The 15,847-nt window shown below is 40.4% G+C and overlaps 4 protein-coding genes across 5 annotated transcripts in view; all 4 read right to left on the reverse strand.

Moving 5' to 3' along the window:
- Window positions 1–1,094, reverse strand: part of gpr176 (G protein-coupled receptor 176) — a gene marked incomplete at both ends in the record, with an annotated part of 8,436 nt that extends 7,342 nt beyond the window's left edge. The window contains one exon of the mRNA XM_080854649.1: window positions 866–1,094. Within this exon, the coding sequence (XP_080710775.1) occupies window positions 866–1,094 (229 nt within the window). The remainder of the gene's footprint in view (window positions 1–865) is intronic.
- A 2,081-nt stretch (window positions 1,095–3,175) lies between these two features.
- Window positions 3,176–7,856, reverse strand: LOC308377664 (acyl-coenzyme A thioesterase 1-like; the record flags this gene model as incomplete). 2 transcript variants are annotated; one of them, XM_080854394.1, is made up of 4 exons in its annotated part: window positions 3,176–4,050; window positions 5,672–6,246; window positions 7,032–7,234; window positions 7,346–7,856. In XM_080854394.1, 4 exons carry the CDS (start codon window positions 7,854–7,856, stop codon window positions 3,945–3,947), a joined length of 1,395 nt encoding a protein of 464 aa, XP_080710520.1. In that variant the 3' UTR covers window positions 3,176–3,944. The 2 variants fall into 2 exon arrangements, with proteins under 2 accessions (XP_080710520.1, XP_080710521.1); XM_080854395.1 differs by lacking the exon at window positions 3,176–4,050 and having other exon boundaries at window positions 5,339–6,246.
- Window positions 7,857–8,948: 1,092 nt separating this feature from the next.
- LOC308377665 (acyl-coenzyme A thioesterase 5-like) lies at window positions 8,949–11,481 on the reverse strand (the record flags this gene model as incomplete). The annotated part of the gene is made up of 3 exons (XM_080854396.1): window positions 8,949–10,395; window positions 10,662–10,864; window positions 10,971–11,481. The coding sequence occupies 3 exons, from the start codon at window positions 11,479–11,481 to the stop codon at window positions 9,790–9,792; spliced, it is 1,320 nt and encodes a 439-aa protein (XP_080710522.1). The 3' UTR covers window positions 8,949–9,789.
- Window positions 11,482–12,767: 1,286 nt separating this feature from the next.
- Window positions 12,768–15,378, reverse strand: acot20 (acyl-CoA thioesterase 20; the record flags this gene model as incomplete). The annotated part of the gene is made up of 3 exons (XM_080854397.1): window positions 12,768–14,076; window positions 14,415–14,617; window positions 14,931–15,378. 3 exons carry the CDS (start codon window positions 15,376–15,378, stop codon window positions 13,471–13,473), a joined length of 1,257 nt encoding a protein of 418 aa, XP_080710523.1. The 3' UTR covers window positions 12,768–13,470.
- Between the last annotated feature and the right edge of the window lie 469 nt (window positions 15,379–15,847).

Here is a 15,847-nt window from a genome sequence, read left to right on the forward strand (position 1 = left end):
AACTAGAATAAATGTCTATCACATGTTAAGTCTAATTAAGTCAAGCAATAACATTGGCTATCTTGGCTATTGTACCATTATACAAAAAGAAGACATTTCCTATTTACTAAATTACCAAGATAAAGTTACTAATGATAGTTACTTCATTTACTTCTTGGAGTAATTCATTCTGAATCTTTACTAGTAATTACATCCTGAGTGATTAAGTATCACAGCTGAAAAGGTCTTGATAATGTTCTTAATCAGCCTTGTATGATGAGACAACAGATAGGCTATGCAAAACTAAAATGACTCCACATATTCAAAACTAAATCTAGATAAGGGCTTAGACCCCAACTGTTAATACAAGAGAATCCCAAATATACTGCTATCTCTGAATTTATCTGAATAATCAGATAATTGTGATAAATGTGAAAGACACCATGAGAAAGGAAATAAGAGTGTGTTGCTGACAGATTCAATACATTTTTATTACCAGATCAATGTTCAAAAGGACTTTCAATGGCTATGGTTATGGTCTGAAGAAATATTTTAGTCTATTTTTGACTTCCCTGTGGACGTATGCCACCACTCAACAACACCAATAATAAACACAATTTAGTCATCTGGTTTTCACTAGTTCATGATAAGATGCAACATCACAAAATCTTATCTAAGTAACAAAACATCCCCAAATATGATGGTCATATGCAAATAATTTCTGAACTGTTAAAACAATACCATGCATTTACAGTGCTGAGTTTATACACTGTAAGTAAACGGCACCAGATTATAAGTGGCCTGCCTGAAGGCCTTAACTCGTGGACCTGTGAACGGAATGATGAATTTAACACAACTGTGTTGTAATTATCTGGTCATTGCTTACCCAGGAGAGACCCGATAAGGACAAGAATCTGCACGGCAGTGACGAAGTCTCGGTAAGCTAGTTCCTTGGTAAAGTAACCGTCCTCCACCTCAGTTGAGTGCACGCCCTCCCACGGATCCATCTGGATCGAGGTGTTTTGGATTTTCACCTGACTACTGGCAGCGGCAGTGAGGTTAACCGTCCCGTTTTGAGCAACTGTTACCAAACTTCCAAAGTTGTCCACGTCCATCTTTCACGCCTGCTTCGTCAATGGCTTTACATCCTAAGATTTGTCATTGCGGAATTTAGGCTAGTGTGAGTTTTATGGTGTTCGTATGAGGTCAAATTTTGTTCAGAGGCTCATGCTGTCAAAGCTGTGGTGATGCTTTCATGTGTCCAAGAATACATGGAGCGATATCTCTTGCAAAACAAAAGTCCATGGCAGGATGGTGATATCCTCACCACTACCATGCTGTCAATCCAAATACATTTCCAAAACAAAACACGGATGAATGAAAACCCCCACTTTGTCATTTGATTCTTTCGACAATATACTGATGTCCATGATAGATGATCCAACGCGCTGATCTTGTCCAGTTTCCCTGTAAGAAAAGCACTCTGTGAAACTTCGCAACCCGTCAATAAGGCTACACGGATACAAATCTGAGTGAAATCGCAACCAAAAAGATCTCAACTTTATCCAGGTTCAAGCTACACTCCGAGGTGAGCTACCCCACGTTCCCACTAATGCGATTCATCTCGCTCATGACACTACTAAAATGCCAAAACGTTGTGATAATCGGTTGCTTCGATTTGTTGAAACCATTTTTACAAATACAGTTGTATAGCTTGTCATTGCAGAGATATATAACCCGTTTGGCTATTCGTGTGTAGCCTAATGCACTAGCTGTCACCTTATCTACCCAAACGCCAGTCTCATGAACTCTTGGTGGAGATGTAGGCTATCCTTCTCCCCACACGAGTCGACTGCATACACATTTGTACAAATAATGTCACGGTTCAATACAAAGATAAATGGTTTGCCTTTACCTTGAGTTGAGCCGACGTTTGTTTGCTAGGGAGAATAAGTAGAGGTCTGCTTTCTTCAGTAAAAACTGTCCCCGAGTGCTGTACGTCACGAAAGCATCTGTCCGTCACAAGGCGCCTTCGACAGACTCTGAGCACGGTGTCAAAAAGCTCTGGAGAAAGAAGCTCCACCTCAGAAGGCTAAAATGAAAATAGGGTCGTGTTGTCGAAACACACTTCTGTGCCGAACAAATGGACATAGCATTGTGTTCTCTGTCGTTGCATGCATTAGTGGAGAGGTGCAATGCTGTAAATGGTGTAATATTTGGTCAGTATTAGGCTACTGTCACTCCTGACGTTCCCCTATACGGGTAATCCACCTCACAGTTAGGGGAGAAATTCCTCTTGGAGTGACTGGATTCTACCGAGTCCCTTGTCAGAACGAAAATAAAAGGGGAAGTTTCCGTTAAGTATTTTGCATGTTTCGTTGGGTCTTGGGTAAATTAGTATATTCAAATACGACTCTTGCCTCCACATTGCAGCGATCCCAACTGAGTCCTAATGCACCTGCCCCTCATCTGAGGTCTACTCAAGTGGATAACAGACTGCGATGATAAAGAGGACGGATCATTAGATGAAACACCATGATTTTAGGGTCCATTGTAGAGCTGGACTTGGTTAGAAGGACTCTCTTCCTCGGCTCTCAGGCTTGGAATATTAAAACACGTGAAGAGATTCTCGATTTTGTGTTTGATTGTGTGTGTGTGTGTGTGTGTGTGTGTGTGTGAGCGTGCCGTGCGTAGTGTGTGTGAGAGCGCATGTGGGGTGAAAAAGAAAACGGCGAATACACATTTGTGCAGGCCTACTCCTGGAGAACTCATTAAGTATTGTACTGGAACTCATTGAGTATTTTACTGGAACTTGAAATGTTCATTAGGGATTCTGCCAGAGTTGTTGTAATACAGCATGACTGATACTTGAAAAAGAAAAAACGGCAGATGTTTTGAAATTGCAGTGTAACAAGCCATAAAGTGAATGTAAATTAATATCATGGATTACAAACTACAACATAACTTCATTATGGCTTGTCATATTGGTTTCAATAATGAGAGCCTTCAAAAACACACATAATAAAACAGTGTGACCAATTAACCTTTATGTTAGCTCATTTGTTTTTCTTGTATACATCTGTAGATGTGCAGGCATACACAGTATTTTGCCAATGATATGCTACACACATTAAGGTCCAGGGGGTGGGTTGAAGTAAAATGTACAGACAGCAATGAGACTCAGTGAGAATGGCGATCAATCAGGAATATGGTTTTATTCTTTACAATGATGTGCATCAAGGTAGAGAGGAAGGTTTCATAAAGTGGATTCCCTCACCTGAGTTTAAGTATCCTTGACAAAAGGGTGGTCAATCAGTAGTCCCAATGTTTAAGTATCCCACTAGCCTTGACAAAAGGGAATGGTGGTCAATCAGTAGTCCCAATCCAACATCCATATGCATGAGACAGCTACTCAAATAATAATAGGGCAAAAATCATAAAAAAAAAAAATATTCTGATTCACAACTCCATTGATTTCAAAACTGAGCAACACAGAGAAGTGCTCAAAACGTAAATCTGGTGAGATACCCTCCTTCGCCTGTGTTATATTAAGGTTTGTAATTCTAAAGGGTTAATAAAGTGTCACAAGTGTGTCACAAATGCAGCAAAAACTCATCAGTATCTCAGTCTGTAATTTCTTCCTGATTAACGTTTTTTTTCTTTTCTTGCCCCTGTCGCCATTGTGTTTGCCCTTAGGGGGGTTCAGACACTAGGCTCTGTAAAGCACCTTGAGACATATTGTAATGTTTTGGCGTTATATTCATAGAATTGAATTAAATGAAAGTGTGTTTGTTTTCTTCACGGGCACAAACTACCCGGAGTCAACATAGAGCTTCCCTTTTACTCATATTTTGTTATTGTCTGTTATCTAAGATAAGATACACTTTTATTAATCCTGTAAGAGAAATTCAGGTGTCATAGCAGCAAGATTATGAGTTGAATAAAAGGGAAAACAGAAATGGGAATCAAACATACACATAAAACATTAATAAATTAAAAACAGTCCAGCTTCGCTCCACGTTTTCTCCTCCCAAACAGCCTCCAGACCATCCGGATAGGGGTCTCCTTCTCCTGCTCCGCCGGGAACATACATAAATATCTATATGTTTATTTATGACCATGTTTATTTCTCTGAGCTCTCTGAAGGACTCCCTCCATAAAGTCATACTCCATGCAGTATTAGTCACAGTAAAGTCTTGTGGGGTCCACATAACCTACCTCTTGTGGGTACTTCATAACGAAAGTTCAATCTAGAGTCAACTTGTTGAAAGACATGTCTTCTGGTGGCAAGTTCTAAAGTAAACCGTCACATCGGATCTCAGCTGCAGTTATTTTGTTTCATACGTGTTTTTATCAGGCTTTTACCCGGTTTGAACCACTGGAGCCAAGACAAGCACATCCATCAAGAAGATGACTCTATAGACTACAACTGACGAGAAAAGTTTTCTGACTACATAATTCAATTCATAATTCAATTCCAAAACATATTCCATTCCGTATGGTATTTCTTCTTTATGTTGCTCTTCGTCTGTCGCCCCTGTTAAATGTTTTCCAGTGAGTTTGTAAAATTACAAAAGACGCTTAGTCTTTCTGTAATACTGACGTGACCGCTCATGCACGAGTTTAATGTTGAGATTATAGTCCTTATTTAAGTCATAGGAGACTGGCTGCTGAGAGTTGTGTCAAGGCTAATGCCCTTTTGCCCATACTGAGCCATATATAGGTTATGAAACAATTAAAAAAAAAACTTGAAACTAATCCCAAATGGCTTCTCGACTCTCATCGATGGCAGTTCTTCAAACAGGGAACATCCACCAATCTGCATAACCAGGTTATAGATAGATTTTTTTTTAAATGCCCGTGGCAAATTTGTTACGTGGGTTTTCGTATACAAGGTGAAAGTTTTAAAGATGTTGGTGGTCAATATCCTACGTCCAAGACGGAAGTAGCTGAAATTGGCCATTGACATTAATGGGTGTGATACCTACTCACTCTCTCCAGGTCTATATACATTTCTGTATACCCACAGTTCTTCCTTTATACTCTTACAGTGCAAATCCATACAAGCGATCTGAGCGACGCGATCAAATTCCATTGCTTTGAGTGGGCGTGTTCTTTCTCTGAAATGTTGGCCGCTGCCGGTGAAATATCGCTCCTCATTTGCATAAGTTTGAGCATGTTCGAATTTTCATCAGGCGCGTCGCTCAGATCGCTGGTTTACGTCACAATGGAGCTGGCTCCCGTTGAAATGCATGGGGTCGCCCAGATCGCGTCGCCCAGATCGCTTGTATGGATCTGCACCGTTAGGTTTGCAAATAGGTAAGTCTATCAGTGATGCGCAGTTAAGCACATTTTGCAGGACTGAAGAAGTGTCAAAAAATATTTACAGACATTTAGCCGAAAATGTATTTAAAGCAACAAGAAATCTGATGAGAGATTTGAATGCACACATCACTCAATACTTTATTAATAGGTTCAGATTAAAGGGTTGGATTAGGTTAAAGGTGAAATGTGACTCAGTTAAACCCCTCAGGACAAAAGAACAGGAAATCCTGATTATTAACTCTGATGTTGTATCTGAATTTGATACACCAGCACAGATTAATCTACTCTGGCACAAAAGTCTGCTCTGATTTCTAAGTCATGACAATTCTGCAGATAGACTGCATGATTTTATGATAAGTGTGCTCACCCTAGATGCCTCCTGAAAAACTCCTGGACCCTCTTCCAAAGATCAACCTGGGCCTCCGCATGAGCTTTAGCTTCCCCTCCCATCACCACCACTGAACCCACAACTGGGTGGAAACTGGTGGGGCAGTGGGGCATGTAGGGAACATCCAGGAAGTGACCTGCCTTCGGGTACCTCACCACCTCAAAGTTCTCTTTCCCATGATCTCGAAGCCGTTGAGCAGCCTGTTCGCTGAATAAAACACTGTTCCAGTTCCCGTCGTCTTCAGACGCCACAAACATGAAGTGGCAGTTTGCACGCTCAATGGGAATCACAGAGGCGTGGTTCTCTTCCATCATGGGATCTAGAAGAGCATCCCTTATATCCAGAAGCCCATCCTTTCTGAAGATTATTTTGCCTGTGTCAATGTTGAGAGGAGGGATCGTTATAGTCCCGTTATAGTGCAGGGGAAACACAGTGTTAGCGTTGCAGCCATTGATGAAGACAGTTGCAGAGACCCCAGGAAGGAATGCTGACATTGCAAGTGCTAGATCCCCACCCTTGGAGATGGAGAGGATCCCAATTCCTGGTCCCTTTACCTGAGAGAAAAAATATATATATTTATTTAAAAAGAAATGGCTGATGGCGAATCCGATATCATCTTCAGACAAAACATACCCTCTCTCTCGTTGTGCTTCTATGTTTTCTGTTTTAAATGCCAGTTCCCTGGGGTTGGGGGAAGAGAGTGTCAGAGATGACTGAGTGGTGAGTGGACGCCAGACTGAAGCATGAAAGTGAAATTAAGAATTAAGAGTGAATTAATAAATCAACTTGTTCTTCAAAATGGTGTAAAGTTGTCCACTGTCATTTATGTAGGCTATTATATAATGTCAAATAGGATAATTTATAGATTATATTTTTAATAGCATGTCAGACCCTGTAGATGAAGCCGGATATGATTTCGACATGATTTAGCAATAGTAATGTGTTGTGGTTTAAAATCGGATGAACTATAGGAGTGCATACATTTCACGAGTGCACAGATGTAAGATTGAGAGAGAGAGGGAGAATGAGGGAGAGAGAGGGCAGGTTTTGAGGAAAAACATAAAAAAAAATTGAAAACTAAATAGATATATGTATAAATAAATAAATAAATAATGCTATTAAATTGGCAGACCACGCTCTATTTAAGGTAGGAAAAAAAACCTTCTGCCTTCTGTTGTCTGCCATCTCGATTGAAAATAAAACATTTTAAACTTAAACTTCAACACCTACACGTTGCAGTTTCCTTAATAGGCAAAGATAATAATCTCTATCTCACTACTGCTGCACAACACACTTCACAAGGACACTGCCCTCAAACTGAAATCCTTCCAACACTAACCTTGGGGTGAGCCCGCAGGAATGTCACGGCTTCCTCAAAGTACTCCAGGTCAAGTTTATCCATGACTTTGGGCAAATCCTGATAACCCCGATATGCCAAAGCCATGACAACATAACCTTTATTGGCTAGCAAGCTTGCTCGTAGTTCTGTCAAACCACCACCATAGTGAGGCACATCCAGAATGGCAGGGAAAGGACCAGGTCCTATAAAAGAAAGATTTTGGTAAATGAATCATATAGAAGGTTTCGGCTTTCATCATTTTTTAAGAGATTCTATAACAACAGGAAATAACACCGTCACCTTTAGTGACTCACCAGGTGGCAGAAACAGTGAACCCCTTATATTGCCCCCTTCCAAGGGGACTTTCTGCACACCATCTCCCAGAAATCGCCTCTGGACGGTGTCTTTGGCAAGGACCAGTCCATTGCATGTCACCTCAATGTCAATTGACAGCGGCGTCGACGCGTCCCTCTTGGTTAGCCTACTGTGGGGAACCAATGGTCTCATCGAAGTAAACAGTCCCATCGCCTGAATTCCACTGTAGCTACCACCCAACGAAGGACATCTCGCCAAGTCAATGTGTCCATTTTTATCAGAACAAAAAGTAGCTAAGGCTTCGAAGGAAACGTTTTTGCTGTCTGTAAGTTTGGATCGCACTTCAACAGATTGTTCAGGGGGAAGTCCGGTGACTTTCACATCAACAGGCTCGTCAAAATAACTGCATGGCCCGACTGAAAGTTGTAAGGACACCCTCGAGTCCAAACTCAACTTTGCCACTATTCCTTTCCAATACAGTTTCCAAACACTCCTCTTCAAAAAAGTCATGTTTTCTTTTTTTTTCACTCTTCTTCGCGTGCAGTTCCACCAGAGTTAAAACTGTTTTATTAGCGCCGTCGTGTGTTTTGGTTAGGAATGGCAGCAGCTATTGTATTTTCAAATTCCCAAGAAAATATTTCTCGAAGGGCTACATATTTACTACAAAATATGTGTATAGTAATTACACCGATAATTCGATGAAACACTTAGGTCCATTAGGTTTTCCAGGGTAGTTCCAGGTGTTGAGCTACTGGGTTGGTGTGACATATTAAATATTAGAAGACTTCACATAGTATTTTAAAAACATTAACATTAATGTTTGCCTGTGATTGTTTATCTTCATGATCACAACCTTAAAATCAAACCAAATTTTTGACAGCAAAAGCACAGTACACATCTACCTAAACAACTGAAGAAACATTTTGGAAACTGTAAAGGCCTAATGTCAACCTTAGTGACAGGAATTTAGTTATGGTAGCATGTGACATCTGGTATATTTACTATTTTGCTTGAAACAGGCTGTTTATTAAACAAAATATATTTCAGTTATGTTTAAGGAAATTAATAAGGTCTCCCCATAACAGTGTCCTGATTTTCAGAATTTCTACTTGCTGCATTCTGAATTGCAATCCGTTTTAACTCTCATCAAGTCTACAGGATGTCATCTTTCATTATGTTTTTCTCATGTACAAGGTCAGTTATACAACAGTAACATTGTGGTAACATGCCAAAACCAGCTATGTAAGAGGCTTGCTAGAAGCGTTACTTACTTACTTATCCTCTTCGTCCCGGTTGGGGCATAAGGCTGCAATCATACACTGCCACTGAACCCTGTCTCGTGCTTTGGCCTGTGCTTCGTCCCAGGAAAGACCCATCTCCTTCAGATCCATCATCACTGTCCTTCTCCTAGAAGCGTTAGCATTAAAAAAAAATGATTCTTATGCACAAGAAAAAAATATCTTCCGGGTGTATAATGTTGATTTGACGAACTGCTAGTCATCAACCCAACAACATAAAAGGTAGCTTGCTTTTGATTTATTATTTCACTGTACAAATGTTCAAACACTTGTCCAACATTGTGATACCTTTATTTTTGAGCACCACAGGCTGAACTCTCTGTAGATTCATTCCCAGAACAGAGATATTGTTTACTGGAAACCCCTCTTCACTCTTGTAACTTTCATACAGCCTCCATAGTCAGATATGAAAGTGCATTAAAGAATAATAGACATTTTTCTTTGTGCGGAGGTTTATGTTTTAAGTCAAAGCGATTTTGTTAAAATGAATAAATAATGATGAAAAATCCTGGTACAGGTGAAGTGCCATCAGAAAACCTTACTATAATACATTTAATGAATTGAAATAGTTAATGTCCATGTCTAAGTCAATAGCATAGTTGGAAAAGACTGGTGTGTTGCCTCTCACACCAGAACTTCTCTATCTGTAGGCACTATGCAGTGTCAATTCTTGCCCAGTTGACTGGGCCTGTGGTCCCTGCTCTTAAAAAGTCCAGTGTGCTTCTCCAGACAGACTATTGCATCACCAAGACTGAGTTTGGCTTTAAACAGGTGAATCTCTATTGAAGGTACCCTAAGGTCTGAGAGAACCCTTTGCAAAAATCTAAAATAACATTTAGAATTTCTGTGTCAGTCTCTGTATAGTACAACAGTGCTCAACTGAGTACACACTCATGTAGTGAACTGGCTTTTGGGGAATTACTGAAAACGTAAGACAGAAAGGCAGAACCAACTTACGAAATATCTATATACCACACCACCTGCTAGTAAAAATAAATGTCATGTCAATTATACATGTCAATTATAATTGCATACACACTCAAACAAATCCATACAAGTGCATTCACCAAACCTATATTTTAGGCCCTACAACATTCAGTGCAACGGGAAATGGATAGACTAACTTGTACACATTGTAAAACACACTACAGCATGGCTTTAAAACTGGAATGATCATTGTTTAAATGCTTCATGAAAAACTCCTGGACTCTCTTCCATAGATCAACCTGGGCCTCTGCATGAGCTTTAGGTTCCCCTCCCATCACCACCACTCTGCCCGCAGCTGGGTGGAAACTGGTGGGGCAGTGGGGCATGTAGGGAACATCCAGGAAGTGACCTGCCTTCGGGTACCTCACCACCTCAAAGTTCTCTTTCCCATGATCTCGAAGCCGTTGAGCAGCCTGTTCGCTGAATAAAACACTGTTCCAGTTCCTGTCGTCTTCAGACGCCACAAACATGAAGTGGCAGTTTGCAAGCTCAATGGGAATCACAGAGGCCTGGTTCCCTTCCATCATGGGATCTAGAACTACGTTCCTTACATTCAGAAGCCCGTCACCTGTGACAGTAATATTCTTAAGATCCATTTTGGTGGGAGGGATAACCATATCTTTGTAATGGAGAGAAAACGAGGTGTTTGCATTGCAGCCATTGATGGAGACAGTTGCTGCGACTCCAGGAAGGAATGCTGACATTGCAAGTGCTAGGTCCCCACTTTTGGAGATGGAGAGGACTCCTATGTCTGGTCCCTTAACCTGAGAAACATCCTTTAATTATTAACAAATAAATATCTCACAGAAAAGCCATATTTTAACATCTGCAATACAACTTATCACAGGAAGGAAATATTGCCTTCTGCTGTATGCTATCTCAATTGAAAACAAAACATCTGGAACTTTATATGGAATACCTACACGTTGCCGTTTCCTTAATAGGCAAAGTTAATTATCTTTGTCTCACTGCTGCACAACACACTTCACAGGGAGACTGCCGTCAAACTGCACATCCTTCCAACACTAACCTTGGGGTGAGCCTGTAGGAATGTCACGGCTTCCTCAAAGTACTCCAGGTCAAGTTTATCCAAGACTTTAGGCAAATCCTGATAACCATGATATGCCAAAGCCATGACAACATAACCTTTATTGGCCATCAAGCTTGCTCGTAGTTCTGTCAAAGCACCACCTAAGTGGGGCATGTCCAGAATGGCAGGGAAGGGACCAGGTCCTATAAAAGCAAGATTTTTGTAAATCATGTAGATAGTTTTGGCGTTCATCATTTTCAAGAGATTCTATAACAACAGGAAATAACACCTTAACCTATAGTGACTCACCAGGTGGCAGAAACAGTGAACCCCTTATATGGCCACCTTCCAAGGGAACTTTATGCACACCATCTCCCAGAAATCGCCTCTGGACGGTGTCTTTGGCAAGGACCAGTCCATTGCATGTCACTTCGATGTCAACTGACAGCGGTTTCGACACATCCCTCTTGGTTAGCCTACTGTGTGGAACCAATGGTCTCATCGAAGTAAACAGTCCCATCGCCTGAATTCCATTGTAGCTACCACCCAACGAAGGACATGTCGCCAAGTCAATGTGTCCATTTTTATCAGAACAAAAAGTAGCTAAGGCTTCGAAGGAAACGTTTTTACTGTCTGTAAGTTTTGATCGCACTTCAACAGATTGTTCAGGGGGAAGTCCACTGACCTTCACATCAACATGCTCGTCAAAATAACTGCATGGCCCGGCTGAAAGTTGTAAGGCCACCCTCGAGTCCAAACTCAACTTTGCCACTATTCCTTTCCGATACAGTTTCCAAACAATCCTCTTCAAAAAAGTCATTTTTCTTATTTTCACTCTTCTTCGCGTTCAGTTGCACCAGAGTAGAACGTTTCATTAGCTCCACCGTGTGTTTTACTTAGGAATGGCAGCAGCTTTTGTATTTTGAAATTCCCAAGCAAATATTTCTCGAGGGGCTACATATTTAGACACAAAAAATGCTCAGTAATTTCACCAATCATTCGATGACACAATTAGGTTTGCTAGGCTAGTACAAGGTGTTGGGCTACTGGGTGGGTGTGACAAATTAAATATAAGAACACCTAATATATTTTTATTTTACATGTATGTTTGTATATCATTCATATATTTATGATCACCACCTTAAAATCAAACCAAATTGTTGACAGCAAAAGCACAGTAAACGTGTACCTAAGCAACTGAAGAAAACATTTGGAAACTGTAAAAGCCTAATGTCAACCTTAGTGACGAGAATTTAGTTATGCTATCATGTGACATCTTGTGTATTGACTATTTTGCTTAAACAGGCTGTTAATTTAGCTAAATATATTTCAGTTATGTTTCAGGAAATAAATAAGGTCTTCCCATAAGAGTGTCCTGATTTTCAGAAATTCAGCTTCCCTTTGCTGCATTCCTAATTGCAATCCGTTTTAACTCTCATCAAGTCTACAGGATGTCCTTCATTATGTTTTTCTCATGTACAGGGTCAGTTATACAACAGTCTACAGTCACATTTGGTTAACATGCCAAAACCGGTTATGTAAGAGGCTTGCTAGACACTAGGCTTGCTAGAAGCGCTACCGTTCAAAAATGTAATTCATATGCAAAAATAAAAAATAAAATCTTCTGGGTGTATAATGTTGATTTGACTGCTAGTCATCAACCCAACAACATAAAAGGTATCTTACTTTACTTATTATTTCACTGTCTAAATGTTTAAACACTTGCATCACCCAACATTGTGATACCTTTATTTTTGAGCACCACGGGCTGAACTCTCTGTAGATTCATTCCCAGGACAGAGATATTGTTAGCTGGAAACCCCTCTTCACTCTTGTAACTTTCATACGGCCTCCATAGTCAAATATCAAAGTGTATTCAAGCATAATAAGCATTTTTTCTCTGTGCAAAAGTTTATTTTTTAAGTCAAAGCAATTTCGTTAAAATGAAAAAATAATGATTAAAAATCCTGGTACAGGAGGAGTGCCATCACAAAACCCTCCTATAATATATTTTAAATAGTTAATGTCCATGTCTAAGTCAATAGCTTTACATTACATTTAGTCATTTAGCAGACCCTTTTATCCAAAGCGACGTACAAAGGAGGCTACAATCAAGCCACAAGCAAAAGACACCTAGTGTAACATTAAATACTATTTTACATAATTAAATAGAAAAAAATGCAGGAATTTAACTACTGAAAGTGCAAGTTTAGTAGTAGAAGTGCACGTAAGGAAGAGAGGCGCTCTCTGAAGAGTTGGGTCATCAAGAGCTTCTTGAAGCTAGAGAGGGATGCCCGGAATAGACTGGTGTGTTGCCTCTCACACCAGAACTTCTCTATCTGTAGGCACTATGCAGTGTCAATGCTTGCCCAGTTGACTGGGCCTGTGGTCCCTGCTCTTACAAAGTCCAGTGTTCTTCTCCAGACAGATTAATGTATCATCAAGACTGAGTTTGGCTTTAAACAGGTGGATCTCTATTGAAGGTACCCTTAGGTCCAAGAGAACCCTTTGCAGAAATCTAGAATAACATTTAGAATTTCTGTGTCAGTCTCTGTATAGTACAGCAGTGCTCAACTGAGTACACACTCATAAAGTGACTGAAAACACAAGACAGAAAGGCAGAACCAACTTACTAAATATCTATATACCACACCACCTGTTAGTAAAAATAAATGTCATTACAATTATAATTACATACACACTCAAACAAATCCATACAAGTGCATTCACCAAGCCTATCTTAAAGGCCCTACAACATTCAGTGCAACGGGAAAATGGACCGACTAACTTATACACATTGTAAAACACACTACAGCATGGCTTTAAAACTGGAATGATCATTGTTTAAATGCTTCATGAAAAACTCCTGGACTCTCTTCCATAGATCAACCTGGGCCTCTGCATGAGCTTTAGGTTCCCCTCCCATCACCACCACTCTGCCCGCAGCTGGGTGGAAACTGGTGGGGCAGTGGGGCATGTAGGGAACATCCAGGAAGTGACCTGCCTTCGGGTACCTCACCACCTCAAAGTTCTCTTTCCCATGATCTCGAAGCCGTTGAGCAGCCTGTTCGCTGAATAAAACACTGTTCCAGTTCCTGTCGTCTTCAGACGCCACAAACATGAAGTGGCAGTTTGCACGCTCAATGGGAATCACAGAGGCCTGGTTCTCTTCCATCATGGGATCTAGAACTACGTTCCTTACATCCAGAAGCCCATCACCTGTGACAGTAATATTCTTAAGGTCCATTTTGGTGGGAGGGATGACCATATCTTTGTAATGGAGAGAAAACTGGGTGTTGGCATTGCAGCCATTGATGGAGACAGTTGCTGCGACTCCAGGAAGGAATGCTGACATTGCAAGTGCTAGGTCCCCACTTTTGGAGATGGAGAGGACCCCTATGCCTGGTCCCTTTACCTGAGTAAAAAAAACTAGTGTATTTATTTGCAAAGAAATATAAAGCATTTGTTGATGCCGATTCCGATACCATATGCATCTTTAGACAAAACCTACGCACTCAAGGTAACTAAAAAAGTCCACTGCTTAAGAGAATGCCTGTATCTTGTCCTTTTACCTGATAAAATATTTTTTAAAATATCATTAGGTCAGAATATTTGAACTTTCACCGCTGACTAGATAACATTCATATGTAATACTTTGAAATGACACCAGATGGAGACATATCTTAACTTCAACAGTGTAAAACCCAGTATGTTTTTTACACTCCACAAAGTATCTTTTAATTTCTTATTTACCTTGGGATGAGTCTGCAACAGTGTCACAGCCTTTTCAAAGTACTCAAGGTCAAGTTTAGTTGTGGCTTTAGGCAAATCCTTATAGCCATAATATGCCAATGCCATGACCACAAACCCTTTATTTGCTAACAAGCTTGGTCGAAGCACATGCAAGCCAGCAGCTAAGGCATACATGTCCAGAATACCGGGGAATGGTCCGGGTCCTATGAAAGCCAAAACATTTCAAATGTGACTTGTGCCCTTTGAAGCTACATCTAATACAGCATATTATTCAGTGTCCTAAATTAGTTCGTTTGCATCATAACACAAACACACGTTCAATCAGTCCATCTGCTATAAATGACTTTACGTCCCTAGCACTTCGTCTGATCATTGGTGAAACTGTCTGTATTGCACTTTCTCTAATTTTTACTCACGGTGCATATTCAGTGAGAGAGCATGGTGTATGATTCACAGATGTAGGTATAAATCTGTTAAAACATTTCATAAGTATTTCATAAGTATTTAGTGACTGACCTGGTGGCAGAAACATTGTACCCCTTATACCTTCGTTTTCTACAGGAACCTTTTGCACCCCATCCGCCATAAAGCACCTCTCGAGTGTTTTTTTGGCAAGGACCTGTCCATTGCTGATCAGGTCAATATCAACAAATAAAGGCGTCGATGCATCCCTCTTGATTATCTTATGATGTGGCACTACGGGTCTCATGAACACAAACAGTCCCATCGCCTGAGTGCCACAATAGCTACCACCCATAGATGGACACGTATCTAGGTCGATCTCACCATTTTTGTCTGAGGAATAAATGGCAGAAGCTTGGAAGGTGAAGCCTTTGTCGTCAATAAGTTTGGAACGCAGCTCCACAGTCTGATCCGGCGAAAGACCAGAGACTTTCACATGGACAGGTTGGTCAAAATAACTGCGCGGCCCGGGCAGAATTCGCAAGACTACTCTTAAAGGCATTATAGCAACAGAAAATTGCTTGTACAGTGTGCAAAAAAGTTAAACTTCCAAGCACAAACTTATTCTGCTTAAAGTATTTACCGTCGCCCAATGAAGTGGTAAATTACCCCCACCTACTGTGCCGGAGTGTGAAGTGGACATAAAGTCTTTTGCAATACACCTACGATTTGTCTGAATAAGAGTCTTGTGGGAAAGTAGTTAGGCCTACATTCAAGCATTTCTGTTTTCACCTATTGTCTGTTTGTCTGCTCGCACATTAACTAGGACTATTTTTCAGGGGCTCCAATTGCTCACGTTTGTCATTTGGGAGTTTTCATATAAAGAGAAAACGGAAGTTCACTGATATGATATGTTCTACATTCTAATGCAAAAAAAAATATTTTTAACGTTACAGTAAAATTACAGTAAAGTATGTTCTTGGACATGTACTGTATAACAAAGATACAACAAGAAGGCAACATGGTGTTCA

Source organism: Sprattus sprattus (assembly GCF_963457725.1).
Source record: "Sprattus sprattus genome assembly, chromosome: 16".
NCBI lineage: Eukaryota > Metazoa > Chordata > Actinopteri > Clupeiformes > Clupeidae > Sprattus > Sprattus sprattus.